We start from the raw sequence: 19158 nt of genomic DNA on the forward strand, positions 1-19158 counted from the left end.
TTGCACAGTTGCGTTGAAAGTTGCTCTTTTCAAATGAACTGGTTTTGCAGGGAGAAGTGTTGTTTTAGTGACTGTTATAAATTAAATAATGGTCTTTTTAATACACAATAGTTTGTGAGATAATTACATATATTTTCCGTACTGGATTAGGTTACAACAAATGCTAGGGACAGCTAAATGAATGTGTGATAAGTAAGCTATGAGCTGCAGGATGTGCATTCTGAAGGGCACAACGGTCGATACTATGTAAATGAAAATCACCATGGTCCGTTGATGATGCATTTTGTTCCGGTCAAATCACCTGATTGTGTATCTGTGACTGAAACTATACTTATAGTAAACAGCTCATGTTTTGAATATCATATATATATATATATATATATTGCACTGAAGTATGTGTCTCTCTCTCTGTATGTGTGTTTGTGTGTATGCTCGTGTGCTTATGTCATCATGCATGACAGGAGGTTCAAACACAGCCAGCAACACTCGAAGCAGAGCAGACATGCAAACAAATACAGTAAGATGGTGATGAGAAGGAAAGACAAAACCCAACCAAAGAGTAAATAAAAACAAACAATAATAATAATAAAAAAAACAAGAAGAGAAGTAACAAGGGGAGTAAAGGTGGGGGAAGGGTGTGGGGCAGGGGACATCCAAAATGAAGTAGTGTTTGCGTTGTGTTTATGGCTGTATTGTGACATAACATTGGGAAGAAAATATTTCTGCCTATAAAGCAATAATCACCTTCGCTTGGGATGACTAGAATGTACGGCGTTGTTATTTGTCCCCTACCTATTACCACTAAGGCCAAGGGCCGCACGTCCCCGCCGGAAAGCATGAGAGACAGAGAGAGAGAGAGACAGAGAGACAGAGAGAGAAAAGGGGGAGGAAAGAAAACAAACAACAACAAAAAAAGAAAAGAAAGAAGAAAAAAGTCTAAGAAAAAAGGATGTATAATCGTCTTTATCCATTTCATCACGGTTTAGATCTCCCTGGTTTTCAATTGCACAATCTGTCTTAGAGGAGAGAAATTGCAGTGGTGAGAGATAGCACTACAACATTGAGATCAATACGAGCGGACGTATAACCGTCAATGAGCAGCTTGACTTGGCCCATTAGCAGGAAAAGTCCTGAACAGATGTGTTGCTGGTGAGGATGTTTGTTACCAAGGAGTGGTCGGTGAATGTAGATGTGGTGTTGGGAGGGGAGGGAAGGGAGGGAGTTAACATTGGAGCTTGTTGGAGTCTGTCAGCCTGGCTTGACGGGTTAATAAAAAATAAAGGGAGGAGGAAATGGAAGAGAAAAGAAGAAAACAAGTGATGGTTGAAAGAAAAGTAGAAGGATGAACTTTGTGGCGTGGCAACGTTGCAGAGACACAATCTGGTTCACCCAGACATGATCCAGTAACACTTTCATTACTTTTCCTTCTGCATAAATCCCTTTTTTTAGATTTTTAGCTTCTAACAACAATGTTGAGGCAACTAGGTGGCTTTAAGATTTTATATCTAAACTTTTATCCAAGCTCTTTCTACATTTCCCAGAGGCAGTGAGTTAAGCCAAGAAACCAGGTTTTTAGAGAGCAAAAGTTACTTTTATATACGCAGCTTCCCTTTCAATTCTCTTCTTTTCTTAATTTAGAACCCATGCTGTTTATTAAAGTTCGTAATCAATATTCCAATGCCATGGCTATTTGGATACTTCATTATTGATTTAATACTGTAAGTAACAGCCCTAGTCTTCTAAATCTGTCTCATCATTTCATAAGCTACTTGAGCCATATAAAGAACATTCAGTTATTGATATGATAACCGGAACTATGTGACATCAGAAACAGAGAGAAGATGTCTCACTAGAGTCTGTTTGGGCTACAGAACCACTCACTCTACTTGTGGTTGTGTTACAGAGTGATGCTTATTTTTTTATTACACCTTTGGCAGTGCCGAGCAAACACAAAGACTGTGGTAGGACACATTTTGGTCTGTCATCAGACAGACCAAAATGACCAAAACAGACCAAAACGGAAGTGACATCTGCCATGGGCACGTTCGTCATTTCAAACAATGGGAGTGATAATAGGCACTTAGAATTGCCTTAGTAGGGGGGTCGTCTATTAATTGTAGAACTGGCTTCCCCTCCTGTGCACATGTTAAAGTGAGACACACCAGAACCAAAGTGGAGGGATCAAAATATGTGCCATATTGGTTCCACCCTGTCTTTAACAACCAGTTAATTCAAATATGAACAAAGAGGTGGAGCCTGTGGATAGCTGCATAAAAAAATGTTGGGTGACCTAATGGTCTTTTGGTAGCAATCATAGAGTATGCAAAATAAATATGAACACAGAAATTACCTCTAAAGTCCAAAATTGTTTAAAAACAGGCTGCAAACGTGCATATTTCTTATGTTAATTTGTATATAAAGGTCTATGGAGATTGACTCACTTTTGGAGCCACCCTCAAGTGGCCGTTTGTAGAACTGTAGTTCTTGGCACATCCCCACAAGCTTAATTTCTGAGCCCTGAGGCTGACTCTTGGTTAAGGTAAAAAGGTGCACTATGCTAATTTGCACATGGACAATCCTTAACCACATACACATCTGATGGTTTTTCAGTTATCAGCAACGTTGTCATGCTTTACCTCCCCCTTCGATGAGCTGCAGGCTTTTAATAACTTGGACCAAATCATGGTTTTTTGACTTTACACTCATTCTCTGCCTCTGACGGGTGTTTAAGTAAATCTCAGTTCTGCCAATAATTCCCACCTACATATCAAATTGAACTAAAAAAAGAAGAAAAGATGCTGGATAATTTCACTAAATAGAACAACCTGAAACAGGCGAGTGGCATTTTTCAACTCAGCTGTACTGAGTGGATAACAGGTATTGCAACAAAATTAGTCATTGGCATTTGCAAAATTAGCCATCTGCATTGCCTCACAACACTGCCCACATAACAAAAACTTTACAAAAAAAATGCATGGAAAGTAGTTGGTTTTAGGATAACTAATAACTCTGATGTGAAAGACAGCCACAAAGTTAAAAGCATGTCTTTTTCTTAAGCACACATACATGCAGACAGACAAAGAGCAGTGTTTACACACTGTAGACCTCCACCCACAGTACGTCCCACACATAAAAACTCAAGCTGGAAATGGACAGAGCAGAGTGATATAAACGAGACAAATGTGCACAAATGAGTAATAAACACTTGATGTGGACAAGAAATAATAAGACAGCAGGAGAGACAGAAACAGAGAAAAGAGGATGTGAAAAAATCAAATCAATGCTTGATGCAGATGGAAAAAAAGAGAGGAGGTGAGAAAAATCAATAGCAAGCTAAAAAGCTTTCAAAGCACATTGCCTGGTACACAAATGGGTGTATTTGCCAGAGATGAGCAGCAAATAAAGATGGGAGATGAACAGAGGACGAAATGGGTTCTGGGGCTTTAGCCTCCATCCATTGGGTTTGATGAAGGTGGTCAATCGGTATGTAATAGCCCTGATGATTCACTTTATGAAGTTACCCTGATGAGCAACATGGATGTGGCGCGAGACCGAAAAAGAGGGAGCAGGATAGAGGGAAAAAAAGACGGAAAGTATGAGAGAGAAATGAACAATATGCTGTGACAGAGAGAGGAGAGACCAGAAAGGGAGGAGATGGCGCGAGAATGCTATGCAACAAAATCATGCAGGATTACATGGTTAGGATGTGGGTTTGCTCCGGCTAATGAGCGTGGGTACACCTGTTTTTCAGTTGATTGTGTGTGCATGTTAATCTCATTTAACACACTTGCAACACTTGTTCTATGGGGTCATGTATTCCCACCATTAAAATAAGGATCACTTTTAACTTTTAATCAAACTTTTAAAATCAGTGCAAGTGCTGGCTAAGAATCAATGGAAGGGTGCTCATACCTTTGTTAGCCAGGCGGACACAGTTGATTTTGGTTTCCTGTGGAGAGAAGAGAGACACAGTTTAGACACTTATTTTTCCACACACACCAAGATCTACCAACATTTAGCTCTGGTTTTCAATAGGAAGGGGTAATTATATTTTATGGGCCATAATCATTGGTATATATGTCAACTCCTGCTGTCTGAAGCAATGTTAGTTTGTGGCAGGTAAAAGGAAATGAGACATAGGTGTAAAAACAGGGTAGTAGATGCTGTTTTTACAGTTCAGAACACTAAGAGAGCTCTATCACCCGAAGTCCTACAAAACCAGTGAACTTGTGTTGGGCCACCAGGGAGACAGGCGGTCCCCTCTTTCTGACCCCTGTTGGACATTTGTGTGTTGTTCAAAATGGTTGTGAGAATGTGTGAACAGACAACAAACTTGCCAGTTCTACAGCTTCTCTGATCAGTGTAACAGTTCTGCTGTGCTAACATAATTTCACAGGAGTTTTCTAATCATCAATTAGCCTTTTTAACACGATTAGCTAACACAATGTACTAGTAGAATGGTTGCTGGAAAGGTGCCTCTGTATACCTTTGTATATATTCCTTTTTTTTTTAAATAAACACATTTCCAAGTGACCCCAAACTTTTGAATTAGCCTATAGTGTATATCAATAAAACTTGGTTGTAGATTTCACCATTGCCTTCATGTAAGTGCACTGACAACTAGAGATATGAGTTGATCAAACAACTAGACAGACAAAAAATTCAGGTGTTTGGCTTGCAGGTATATGGTTTAAAGCGACTACTTTTATAGCAGCTCTTGCTTACAAGCAGAATTCAAAAACTTCAAATGAAAACACTGAAAAAAAACATTAAATGTACGTAAGTTTGTTTTGCAGCAGTGAATCAGATTTTTTCAGAGAACACAAATGAGTATAAATCAATTAAGAGGGTCATGCTTCAGAAACTGGTCTGCAGTATTTAAAACAATGTATCCAATTTGCAGGTAATGGGCTAAAACCATTTAATACATGGATTACAAGCATGAGACAAACACCATGCTCCATACACACAGTGTTGTCTTGCTGTTTGTCTGGATGATCAATGAGATCATGAGAGCATGTTATTAGCTTATTATTTTGTCCTATTTTGCAATTCACTGACCAGCTTGATTTTTATCAAAACACACATTTACAAACACATCAATATGCTGTACAGTTGTTGGTGTTGATTACAGTAGATCCATCATCACACACACACACACACACACACACACACACACAAAACTAACATCATTTATCTTCCCTGCTTTGTGTTTTACGGTACTCTCATGTCCTCCATGCTCATTTATTGGTATAGGGATAATTTAAAGTAAAAGCCATAATTGTAATTTGATTTTTCTGTCACTAAAGAATAAAACAAACAAACATTACAGAGTACAGACTACAGCCCGTGTAGGTCCCAGCATCTCTTCAACTCTGTCTCCATGTATCAAAGTTTAGTTCTTGTTCTCCCCCCTCCCCCCTGTCCTCTCCGATGGCCTGCCACCACCTGAAGTGGCGTGTGCTTTCTTTTATAGCAGCTCTTTTCATTTCTTCACTGCTCCTGTCTTTTCCTCTTTTCTTCCCTCCATGACGTGCTGTCAGCAGTAAGTGTACCTATCTCACCCACTTGTCATACATAGATTGGCCTCCATCACATGTTGGTCCATTTGTCTTCATCAAAGACAATGACTGCAGCAGCTGCCAATGCTGACACCTGTCACCTCAGCATTAGAACAAAATCACTCCTGAGCCGCTGGCCCTGTAGATGTATTTTCTTCTAAACCTTGTCTTTTTTTCTTTTTTTTTTTTGCTGGTCATACTAACGTCAAGTATTCCACCAGTGAAAGCTGGAGGTTCTGTGTTTCTGATGTGGATCAGTTGAACAAGTGAAAGTAGAAATTTTCTGTGATGTTCTTCTCCATTTTAACACAGTGGTTACAAGATTATTTTTGTGGCTCCCACTGCTTTATGTGCCATTGGCAGTTCTATAGATAAGGCAATGCCATATTAAGCCTTGTGTATATGTCAGGCTGTTGGCTGAAGCAGCAGCAGAGCCCATCAGTGTGGGATCTGTTGGCCATTGCCTTTGCGTTCACAACACACAGATGGCTCTCTTCACTGCTTTGTCAGTGTTATTATAATGCATCTGGGTCTTTATATTGCAAATAGCAAACTGATGTGACTCTTCTCAATCTACAGATCAGCATTTTGTTTAATTTTACATTGTTAATATTGCTGTCATGTCTGCACTCCTGTCTAAACAGCATAGAAGATAAATGCTAGTGGATGACGGATACTGTGAGCATCTTTCCACAAGACTAAACACACCTGCTTCTACTACATCCCTGTCTGCTTTCCATCTGTGCGTCTGTCTGTTTGACTAATGATTGACTAAATACCTGCCTGTGTATCTGCTTTATCGTCTTCTTTATCTGACTCCCTCATCGGTGTGCCTAACTCAACTGCAGGCACCTAGACAACTGGAGACTGAGGGCATAATAATATCAGTCTCCCCTCAGTAGTGACTGGTTTGTTGCCTTCCATTTTTTATTTTAATTATAACTACCAAAGTACTTAATAATTGTGGTTTCTTTGTATATAACAACTTCACAATGACAAGGGAATGCCATTAGAATTAATGTAAAACTTTCCATATCTCTATGGTTACTGTGAAATCGCACCATTGAACTTCAGTAGTACTGACTACTATTACCAATATCACTATATGCTAATACTGAAATTCTGACATTGATGTATACAATTTTTTTTCTAGAAGTCTAAAGCTGTGTTTTATTGTTTACTTTGCTTTGGTTACAGTTAGGCACAAACATAACTTCAAGGTAAATTTGTTTAGGATCTTTGTTACCATGGTAACAAGGCCATGGCCTTATTGCATCTGTTCCTTAAAACCCATGACGTTGAAATCTCAACCTTAAAATCCACCTTTTGTTATATAATCCCTGTCAAATGTGTGCATATCGTAACAGATGTAAGCAATGACTTGATGTCAAGTTCAAACTTCTACACCTATTTCAATTTTATGCAGAGGTGCATGAACTGCCAATTGGATAGGAGGGGGTACCCTGAGAACCAGTGACTTGTGTTTCCTACAAATTGGCCCCATCGTGTTTGTTTATGGCCAATTTAGCGTCGTGGCTGTTGTGGATTCATAGCGACTGTGAACAGAAGCGCTGTCCTTGTCTTGGCACATGCTAATGGGTTAAACCCCGGTGGGGTTATGAGAAGCAAAGTTAATAAATGTAAGGCCAATTTATCTCCTGCCTCTATACGTAGAGGCTGGAGAGCTGAGGAGAGGAGTTGTTTACGGTGGAGACACTGGAGACACAGTGTGCGTGTTTCTGTGGGTGTAGTAGTTAACTTTGTCAAGCCTGACAAGAATACTAAGTGTGTATGGGAGATGCAGCTGCTGTGTGGGTGAGCGTTCTCTCTCTCCATCTAGCTATCTTTCCATCTTATCTGCTCTCTTCCTCCCTTTTCTTCCAATCACAGTTGGTTGGGTCAGTGTTTTGACTGACTGGCAGGATTTCCAACCATGTTTTCTCACAGACTTCTGGATACTCTGATTGGCTGATGGGGTTCCCAGGCAAGTCAAGGTAGTCTTTTTACCTCTTTTTGTAATTCTGTCTTTAATTTTTTATCTTTCATAGTCCTTGATATCGTTCTGAAACACTTCAGTTCTGCTAAATCTCCTTCTTATTTCAAGAAATCATCCTACTTAAATACAAGTTCCTGCGCATTATCAGCTCACATATAAATACTGTTTTTGGCCTAGTTGCTAAACAGATTCTTGTAAACATATTAATGCATGTGCACAAATTCCTAAACATAGCCAAAGACACACGCATGAAAAGTGCATTTAAGGACTTCAGAGTTATCTGAGCGCATCTTGATTGACTTTGACTGTCAGTTGGTAAAATCTCTTGCTGTCGCTCTTCAGCATCCTGCAAAATCTGCACTCTGAGACGTGTGTGTGTGTGTGTGTGTGTGTGTGTGTGTGTGTGTGTGTGAGAATGACGTTGATTGTCAGAGTACCTTGGCCAGCCCCTGAGGCTTTTTACTTGTCAAGAAAGGTGTCTGGCTGCATTTTTCTCAGCACTGAGGGGCATGTTTTTCCATGTGTGTCACCGTTTCTTTTTGTTTTGTGCCATTTCTCGCCCCATTTCTCTTTGCCTTCATTTCACCTCCTCTGTCTTTCCTCTTCAACAATTCCACCTTTTTTCCACCCTCCTAACCCTGGTGGTCTCTAAACTTCTTTATGTTCTTTTTTGTCCTCCCATGAATTATTTCAGAATATCACATCCTGTATTTAATCCACTCAAATGATGCTGGGATGCTGGGATCTCTATCTCTGTGTTGCTCTTCTTCTCTTAACTTAGTTCTGCAATCTCCATTTTATTCCTTACTTTCTTTACCTACACTCTTGTTTTCATTAAAATGAATGCATTGTCTTTACCTTCTTTTCCTTCTTCTACTTTGCCGCAATCCTGTCTCTTTGAAATTATATTAATTCATTACTTATTTGTTTCTCCAACTACAGCATTGTGACAAACATAATTGCTGGCTGGGTTTTGCTCAGAGGCAACATGTTCTTTTGAATGAACGGTTTGCCACATTGATGGATTGAAGCGGCGTCACAAGGAGGTGCTCAGCAGGGGAGACTGGAAAGTGTACAACTGTGATGACAGGGGCTCCTGTTTATGGTCATGTTCAGCTGGTTAGATTCACTTGGACACGTCATCAAGTGTATAGTACCCCTTACCATCATTTTTTATCTGACAGCTGTCATAGAAGAGTCTCTTTCTGATACACAAATAATGAATTAGAAAATCTGGGACACAGTTTGGGACTCATCACTGTGGCAAAGAAGAGGGAACTGACACTTATAAACCATAGAACCATAGAAATGGCCTGTCCTCACCAAAACATAACATGAGGTTAATATTTCAGTGTATGTGCACATTTCTCTGGCTGTATCGGAACATGATTGTGCCGTGATTCTGGTACCATAAATGTAAGATGACGTTGTATGTTAGGCATTACATCTATATGTTCTGTTAGGATAAATATAATATAATATAATATAAAAATGTGCCTCAACAATGTACAATAATTTGCCATATTGTAACATTACGGCTAAAATAGGTCATTTAATGCATTTGCAGACATCAGATCCTCTGTGTGTCTCTGGTTTTGCATATTCTCACATGACATGTTGTTGATGACATGACGCAAATTGTGTTTCCATTAAAAGTAGGAACTGTCTTTTTTCAGTAAGTCAGGCAGATAATTGATCTTCAAAATTTGGTTTCTTTATATGATGTAAGACCAGTAGAATCGACAATATATACCAAGACTGACTGTATTATGATCATAAACTCCATGACTCAAGTGTGCATGACAGTCATCCTGCACTTAGAGGACGAGGTGTGGGCATATTTGTCTATAGGGATGAGCTCCAGCTAGAATAACTGGATGGGTATAATAAACTTGTTTAAGATAATTAAACATTTCCCATCTGCCAATGCTGTTGGCATTCCCACCTGGTAGGAGTGTGCACTGTCCTGAATGATGCTAAAGGGGGACCTGCTGGACTTAGAGCACCCCTATGTGACAAGTTGAAAGTGTGTTGGTTTAGGTTAAGTTAATAGGACATTGTGGTTTTGGTTAATAAGTGCTTAATATTTTCTTTCCTGCACTATTTCTCCTAAACAAAAAAACACTTCAATCTCTGCCCCCAGTGTTCTATCTTCCTGAATGTCTCTTTCACTCTTTTTAGACTTTGATTCCACTCCCACAATTGTTCCTCATCCCAAAGTCCCAAATCACTCCTGCTCTTACTTACTTACAGCCCCAGGCACTCCATTCCTGTCTGTGTGTGTGTGTGTGTTTGCCTTTAATGTGGGTGGCATGAGTGTGTGTCTACAGTGACATCACAAGACATCGGGGGAGACATAAAGATTGCCGCCGGTGAGTAGTTTTAATGTGCGCAGCGTCAACTAATTGGCACAATGATGGGAGATGAGAGGCTGGCTTCAGACTGATGTCGCCCCAGAGGGGGGGGGGGGGGGGGGGGGGGGAGTTACAGGGTGAGGGAGACACTGACAGAGGGAGGAAAAAAAAACAGGTGGACAAGAGAACAAGAAAAAATGACCAGGTGGGAAAGATGATATAGATGCAAGGAGGGAAGTCAAATGTAAGGTAGGAGGCAGTGGAAGAAAAAAAGTTTGGAGGAGGTGAGGTGATGAAAAAATAAAGATGATATGGCAAGGAAGGTAACAAGGAAAAGAACAAAGAGAGCAAAAAAACTAGACAAAAAAAACTATGGAGGGGGAGGAGAGGGAGGGAGGGAGAGAATTTGGTTAGAGGACACATTAAAAACATGTAACTGAATTTTTCAACTAGAAGAAAGAGCAGAGACAGAAAGCAGCAGTGAGTAATGTAGAGATGATGAGTGGGTGGATTGAGGAACAATTTCTTCTAAACGTCCTCAAGAGAGAAAGTGACAGAAAATTAAAGAGAAAGGAGGAGGAGAGACATCCTCCTTGATGGACAGGTGGAGCTCAAAGGGGAGAAAAAAAACACACAGTAGCAGGATTATCCAAGACAGGCAGAGAATGTGAAACAGACTTTCATCCATGGGATCAAAATATGACAAACCAGCCAAGTTCTCTAAAATGTAAAAGAGGAGTATCTTTCCAAAAGGAGTCATACAGCACGGCAGAAAAAAATGACACCTACTCATTCAAAATGACTGGCAGCAAAGAAATTAGACAAATTACAGGACTTTGTGAGGGCTGCAGATAAACTTAAATCCTTGATTGACAAAATATCACCTTCACATGCAGTCTTCTTACTGCAGCTAATGGAGAGATTGAATTTAGAGAACACATTATTCAAATACTGACATTCTGTTTTGTGCACAGATGTGGCTCAGCAGCACAGCACACTACACCACAGCGGTCTATTCTATTCTATTCTATTCTATTCTATTCTATTCTATTCTATACTATGTTCCTTGACTTGACTGAGTGGTGATGTTTCAACATATTTACATGTCTGCAATGATTGGTCAGTATAAAAGGCCTAAATTGGTTATTGATACCAACATTTACTTGTTTTTTTTTCCAAGCAGTAAAACCTACAGGGCTTTCATGGAAAGAAAAATAATGGGACATTGTCTTAAAGCTATTGTACATTAAAAAAAGAATAGGAGAGTGATTTTATGGCAGCTAGCATCGGTTAACACCCTGAAATGATGACTGTGACTTCATGGCACCCGCAACATGAGCTCAGTGCTGTATAGTTAAATTATAACAGAAAGAAAGTCAGGAATCTCTCCAAAGCTCGCCATTTAAAACCAAACCAATGGATAAAAGCACTGCACTGCTGATTTTGTGGTGAATTGGCATTTTAATTAAGTAAAAGTTACATCCCTGAACCTAATGTTAATATCTCCAATAATCTTGCTACTGCAAATACATATTTTTTCATGGTTGACATAATCATGGAACTGTACCTAATCTGAGAAGATGAAACTAGCTGTTGCTATTAAGTTGCTGCTATAGCTGAAATTTAGAGAAAAATAATAATATATCTTTTTGACTGGACAGAAAAAAAGATAGATTTATTGGCAGAAATTCAGTTTTATGACTGTGTGTCCAGTTTTTATGCTGGACTTACTTATCAAATCATCTGGGTTACAGTGGCTGTGCAGGTCCACTTGCTTTTCTATTTAGTTTTCGCCACTGCTGTCCCCAACAATGTTCCAATCCATGACCCAAACAAACCTTAGCTTGATTGGATTGACTGAGATCCAATCAAATAAAGAACTCTGATGTGACCGGATTTAAGGCCTGCACACACTCAAGCACACACACAACTGGCACGCATAGGCAAAAACACTCACACTTTCAATACGTACTCGCTCACAGTCACAGTTGTTCGGTCATGCAAGAAACCCCCTAAACACACACACACACACACACACACACACACACTCACTCCCAATTGCACATAGTCTTTCTCTGTATGAGTGCATTGTGGGAAATCTGCCTTCTGGAAGAGGATATTACATCACAACATCAGCCAGCTCGCCCGGCCTTGCTCTCCAAGCCGAGTTACCGTGGTTACAGCAGTGGAAAATTAAAACAACCCTCACAGGAGTTCAGAGTATTATGGAAATTCAAAAGCCAAGTTCAAGTTGTGAATGAGTTTTGAGAGGGAGACGGGTGGTGGAGGTGGGTGGGGTGTTGTTGTATTTGCAGATGGTATAATTACCAGACGAAAAAGGGGCAGCAGGCGGACACCAACAGAAGAATTTGAGAAAAGAGGATTCCCAGCAGAACATTATTCTATTTTTTTTCTGATGAGGGGACACATAACATTCAATTTATTGGAGTCGAGTCCAGAGAATAGTTATTCAGACTTCCCAGCCTGCAAATTTATCTTTGCTTCAACTACTGATTTGTTGACATTTGCTGTGACAACACTCATTAGGCTCTGACCATGATCCATCGACCAGCAGCTCCAAAACATTAAAATAAAAGCTCCTATTTGTTAAGTTTTAATAAGATTGGAGTTTTCTATAAAACATAAAAATGAATTCAACCTGTTATATTTAGTCCCAAAACTATGTGATTGTCAACAAGTGTGTGTCCAAAGATGAAAGATAGTTTTGAAAACCTGTGAGACTCACCCCATTAGCTCTGCTCATGGCCTGGTAGTAGATACTGTAGCTTTTGGCAGGTGATAGTGGAGGATTCCAGAAACCACCGTAGCTCTTGTTGTCCCCCACTGTGAACGGCTGCACCACAGTGAGGCTGGATGGCGGCAGTTCTGCAGCGATGTAGTAGGTGGAGTCCAAGATGGAGGCGTTTCGGAAGCTGACGGGAGCAGAGAAACACTCGGGAGACTCCGAGGCGGCACGGCGGGTCTTGGACTTGCGCTGCTCCTTCACAACGAGCTGGTAGGAGCTGTAAATACAAACAGTGGTTTTTAGCAGCTCTGCTGGTTGTAAAGCTTTTTCTCCAAACTGACAAAGGTTGCACTAATGTGGAGTCTAGATGAATCAATCGATCACTTTAGAGGAGATTTCAGTTTGTCAGTTGTTTGTTGTTTCCGTTTAGACTAAGTACCCAGCATTAACGTTTCAACAGGTCAAAGCAGAGCAAAGCTGCAGGTGGGATTGGTGCTCTGACACAGAGGCCCGCTGCAACAGTGAGGTGTTTTATCTGACATCCGTACTTACCACAACAATTCAGGCACTTGCAGAAAAAAGTTTTAATCTCTGGAGTGCTTTATGTCCATTACAGCAATAAAAGTATTAGCAGAAAAAGTCTTTATAGAATCCTTAGAAAAAATGCAGAGTATCCTTTTAAAAGGGGGATAATTTGTTTTAAGGGTCACTTTTTTTGGAAGTGGAAGCAGACTTCAGCTAACTTTCTAATAAAGTACCTGGCATACCATTTCATGTGCTGATTCAGCTGCGAAGTGCGAATTAAAAGTAAAAATATATAAGTCTGTGTATGCGTGTGTGTGTGTGTATCTGCGGTAGTCCAGGTGTGTTTTCTCCTGCCCTGTATCCCATTGTCTGTGCACTCGCTCTAACAGGTGTGCATGTAACTGTGTGTGCCTTAGCAGGTGTGCTCACGTGTGTAGAGTTGTGTTTATACACTTCAATGAAGGCCTATCTTTGTCTGTGTAGGTGTGTGTGTGTGTGTGTGTGTGTTTCCATTACGCTCTGAGAGGCTTCATGAATGGCTGAGGGCTCCTTTAGCGGTCAGGACAAACGCAGCGGCCCTCCGCAATTACCTCCGTCCTCCACGCCAAGAACTCACTTCACAATTATACGCAATTAGGGAAATGTATGTTTCTGTGAAGGGGGCCGCGGCCAATTATCCCCAGTTCCCGTTTGGCAGCTTTCATAAAAGATAATTGCTGATGACCAAAGATGAGTCTCTCTCTCTCTCTCTCTCTGTCTGTCTTGCTCACTGTCACACTCTATGCTGTTTCTGCCTTTCTGGTGAAATATCCATTTCAAACTAATGGCTTTCAGAGGCTGCATGAGGGACAGAGCAAAGGCCTGGTACAAGAGGAGAACAGGGAGTTGTGAGTGTGTGTACTTAGGTGTGTTTTAAAATATATGTGAACAGCCTGACTGTCCATAACTGTACTTGTCTCTTTCTGGCAAATCTTTTCTGCTTGTTCATGTGTCATGTCTTTACTTCTCCATGTATGTCTTGTCATCTGTGTGTAGACAAATATGCATGTATGCCCGGACATTTGTGTTTACCCTCTGAACAAATATTTGCATATTGACATCTTCTGTTAGCCTCCACCCCCCACCCCCCAATGCACACTGATGTTAAAAGTGTCATCCAGAGCAGCTGCCCCTCTTAGTCCTGCCATTCCTCATCTATGCTCCTGAACTTCAGATGCTATGATCTCCTTAGAATAAATAAATTATTAAAACACACACACACACAGCAGCAAAAAGATTTGTGTACACATCAAGCAACAGATGCATTCTCTATGGCACTCCATGCACATCTGTTGACACTTAAAACATGTAACACATGTACAAAACACACATAATAAGCAGACACATTAAGGGGGCTTATCTCTGGATATTTGCCATGTGTGGGTGATTAATGGTGAGATGTGGTATGAGATTTACAGAAATTAACACTAAACCAGTGACCCACACTCACATTTCACAAATCCATTTCCCCCAAGTCCAAATTGAAGTGATATATATTCTCCATGCAGCCCTGTCGAGGCTGTATTTCCCTAAAGGCGAGCAAGAATAATGTTCTCCCCCGTACACCAATTAAATGGATGAAATCACATGTTCAAAGTGAACTTTTAATTAAAAAAAACACGCAGACTGAAAAATTGAGAAAAGGAAAAGAAATAAATTAGCTGGGCCTGTGCACTGACGGGTTGTGTTTTGAAGAGTAAGGACAAGAAAAATGAAACTGGAGGCATGTGAGTGCCTGATGTAAGAGAGACAGGTGTTGGCTAACTGAAACATAACTGAAGTTTATGTTTGAACTGCAATAGAATCATGTTTTCTGTGTAACATGCAAAACAAAATGCTAAGTTCCTGTCCATAAGCTGTTGCCTGGAAGCTTTCAAGTTTCAAGTGACCAGCCAAATTACTGTCAGACATTTGGACCCGTCACGTTTGCTTAGAGTTGAATCTCCGTGAGGCAGCGCTAAAAAGCTACAAAACATCAGTGCGTAATGACAATATGGTACACTGCCAAATTTGTATTTTTTTTTTTTTAAATCTCCCATTCTCTGAGTTCTTTTGCATACAAATTGGACTTATACATGTGAGTGACTTTAATGGCTTTAAAAGAGCCCCTTGAGGTAGACTGAAGGAAAGTGGATGGAAAAAGAAGAAGGGTGAAGGGAGATGGGAACATGAGAGGAGAGGAAAAAATTAGGCAAAAAGTGGAGAACAGATGGAGTTAAGGAAAGAAGAAAAATTAATTTTATGGAAAATAAAAAATTGTACAAAATTACCTAATAGGTGCTCCTCGGGACTGGGCGGGCTTCAGCAGGATAGTGATGGTGGTCTCCGTCTCATTAAGTGGAGCCTCTGACTCGTACTCTGGCATCATAGGGGCTGAAGAAAGAAAAGTTTCAGATATGAAAATATGAAAACAGATAATGTTTGGCTGCAGAATTTGGAACTGACTTCACGGACTGAAACACAGACAGTCATGTTTTTCCTGACTTGGCTGTAATAAGTTGTCCTTGGGCACATACAGGCCTCCAAAAGTCCACAGACACAGGTGTTGGCACTTGTTTTCCTTTATTCCATTGAGGTTCAGTTGGGAAGGGCACCTTACTTTACAAATAATAACACATCCACTCCCATAAACAGAAGAGACCAACACATATTAAGGTTATCTTGCAGGAAAAGTGGCATAGAATGGGATTATCCCCATACCAGACTTCAGAGGTTTGTTCCCCATGTCTGACCATTGTTTTTTTAAGACTTGGCTATGTGTACAGAAAAAAGAAAGACTGCAACAAATTTATCTGTCTTTGTCTGGAAAGGCGAGCTTATGTGTTCATATTCAGATCCTCTCAGCAGGGTTCAAACTCTGAAAATGTGCCTTTGCATCTGAGCATGAGCTTCAAATATAATAATAAAACATCAGAGGTGAGCCCTTTTTTCTTTTTTTTTAAGATTAGTCAAGGCAGTCTGAATGTCTTTTGAGTCCGTATCAAAGAAAAGGACATATTCCTATCTGAATATCAAACTAATAAACCATAAAGTCTTAAAAACAAATCAAATTTACATATTTGTTTAAGTTATTAACTTTTGGGTATCTTGTTTTGACATTGTGTTATCATCGCTTGACAACAGTGATCTTATCAGGTGCTGCAACAAAAAGACAGATGTAGTCTTTTTTCTCCAAAAGGCTTCACAGTCAAGTTTTAATTTCATGTCTGTCATGGCCTCATATTGGAGGTGCAGCATGAATGTCTGCCTGAGTAAACCACTTTTTCTTCCTGATTGGTGTGGCATTTAGGTTATTAACACCAATCCAACCCCTCCTCCTTTGTCCATCCATCTTTATCTGTCCACAGCATTTAATTTAAATCCCGTCATCCTTTGCTCCCTGAATGAGATAATGAAGATTGGAGATGGCGTGACATTTGAAAGGAGACATATCTGTTATGTGTGGAAGCAGCGCGTTCTTTCCCTGTTAGCAACTTGTTGTTAAGATTTGAGAGAATGATGGAGGAATGGGGGGCTCAGTGAAAAGGTCACTGAAGGTGCTGACAGATAAGACAACACATAACGTACTGATGACACATTAGAGTGTAGTTCGCTGTAGTTCAGTCTGTACTTCACACCAAAAGGATTTAGGTGATTGATAAGTTTGTTGCCTAAGGCAGGAGGAGGTGGCACAAAGTGAAGGTGACCTTCTCCGTGACATGATCCTGACAGATTGGAACATTGTCATCTTGTCATTTTTAAAGTGGATCCAAAAAGAAAAGAATTTGTAAACATGACAACAACAGACAGACTAGTGATCTGTCCAGAGTGTACCTGACCTGACAGCACAGGAAGACTCCAGCCTCCCCATCACCCAAACCAGACTCCCCCGGGCAGACAAATTAGTGAGGTCTTAGAGACTACCATAGGAATGCTCTCTGTTTTTTTTCTGTTCTACAAAGCAACTCATGGGTCTATTACAATGATCTGAGATAGTGAAGCTGACAAGAGGAGTTGATGATGATTCTCATCATCCAGGTCCAGGTCTACCAGTTTTAGACATTTCACAACTTCTCTGATGCTTCCATCCATTCCCAGGAAGTTTCACTTCAAGTCACAAGTGCCTAACAAGAACCATGGGCTGTCAACGTGTCCCACCAACACAGCCCCCCTGTAGTCTCATAGTTGTTAGCCAGCCGTTCGACAGACCAGACAGTCAGACCAACAAGGTAAGTATGGGGACACTTAGAGCTATTGTTGGTGAGTTTCACACAGACCCACCCGCTGAGGTCCTCCACCACATGTTAACCTGTTTCCCCACCAAACAGCTAGAACTTCTGCTTGTAGGAGCAGAGAAACGTCTTCAGTTCGCTTGAACCTTCTGAATGACAATAAGAGTGTTCTTCCATCTGGACAATGCTCCGATCTGCATGATGATGGCATCACTACTTTTAAAAGGTCTAAGATGTCAATTTCTAAGAGGGAAACACAGGTGTAAAAATGTACCTTTTACCCTAGGCAACAAACTTATCAATACTGTTTTAGCGTTATTATGGTCTTATTTCACAAACCCAAAATTTAAGACACATCACATTAAGACAGTTTTGGTACATGATTTGGGATGAGCTAAATCTACAGAAGGTAGGAACAGAGACAGGAGAAGAAGTAGAAGAAACAGACACTCAGAGAGGGTTAGGTAAATCTGAGAGGAGAAACAAAGGGTGACTCAGAGCTATAAAGAGCAAAGAGAGAAGCACAAAACACAAAAGTGAAAGGGTTTTATTTTGCATCAGTCATTCTGTCATTTAAACAACAAATGACACCCTTCTCCAAACAGTTGGAATGAGAAGTCCTCTTGTTGAAGAAGAAAGAAATGCATTAACATGTGAGGACATTTCACTGTTTATTGTTTCCGCCTGTTTTTGTGGTGCCACTGACATTTTCCATGGAATGAGTGTGGCTGACACAAAACAGTGAGTTACAAATGGAGAGAAAAAACTCAGACAGACATGAAAATGGTCACTCCGACAGACAAAAGAAGACACAAACAAAAACACAGACTGGTACATTCACACAGAAACTTGACTGACATGCCTGCTCACCAGCTGGGAATGAAATTAGCTGCTGTCTATTTGCTTTCATGTGGTAATAAGCTTGGGTTTTGTTGCAACAACACCTCTTAGTGATAAGAGAGCAAAGATCGAACAGAAGTTAGCAGAAGACAGGTGATGTTTACCTGCTATCTTGGTGGTGATGCGGGTGGTAACAGGCGGACCGAAGCCTTTGTTGGTGGAGGCTTTGAGGGTGAAGAAGTAGGTGGTTCCCGGGTAGAGCCCCACAAACAGATGATGGGTCTCATTCCTCAGCTTGAACACTCGTCCCCTTTGGGTCGTCAAATCTGCACTGGGGTCCAAGGAGCTCAGCGCCTTGTAGGTGATCTGCAGGGAGAAAAAAACAACCATGGTTAGCTTAGCATGCAGTAGCTTAGAGGTATGCAATATGGAAACAAGTTCAGGGTAATATTGTGCTGCTTGATTAGCCATGTCAATAGTTGGATTTCAGATGGTAAGCATTAGCATTTAAGGTCTCGAGTGGAATTAAATAATTTAGCGTAATGATTGTTTTCCTTTGCCCCCTGGAGGTGTTCTGCTTTGAGGAAAAAATGACACATTTTCACTTTAAGAAGTTATTCTAGGAAGACTTAAACCTTTAATTATTTTTATATCCAGCGGACATCAATGACATTTGTGACAAATCAGTTCAATATAGTGCCAATTCACCCAAGAGAAAAATCATTGAGAGTGAAGTTTAAGGCTTTAAACCCAAATAACACAAAAGAAAAATGGTGGTCCAAGGTCCCTAGCCACCAGGTCGTGGACTATTAGGCACTGCGGCTGCAGCACAGGAAAAGAAAGTACTGCAATTGTTCACAGTCTTCAGGGTCTTTGTTTTCTGTTT

General features: G+C 40.5%; 1 protein-coding gene across 1 annotated transcript in view; it reads right to left on the minus strand.

The window, feature by feature from the left end:
- Nucleotides 1–19158, minus strand: part of LOC114435538 (receptor-type tyrosine-protein phosphatase T-like) — a 257192-nt gene that overhangs the window by 91936 nt on the left and 146098 nt on the right. The window contains exons 12-16 of the mRNA XM_028405262.1: nt 18437–18638; nt 15492–15594; nt 12658–12934; nt 3913–3949; nt 745–801 (exon numbers count right to left, since the gene is read on the minus strand). Of these exons, the coding sequence (XP_028261063.1) occupies nt 745–801; nt 3913–3949; nt 12658–12934; nt 15492–15594; nt 18437–18638 (676 nt within the window). The remainder of the gene's footprint in view (nt 1–744; nt 802–3912; nt 3950–12657; nt 12935–15491; nt 15595–18436; nt 18639–19158) is intronic.

This window comes from Parambassis ranga, chromosome 5, assembly GCF_900634625.1.
Source record: "Parambassis ranga chromosome 5, fParRan2.1, whole genome shotgun sequence".
Taxonomy (NCBI): domain Eukaryota; kingdom Metazoa; phylum Chordata; class Actinopteri; family Ambassidae; genus Parambassis; species Parambassis ranga.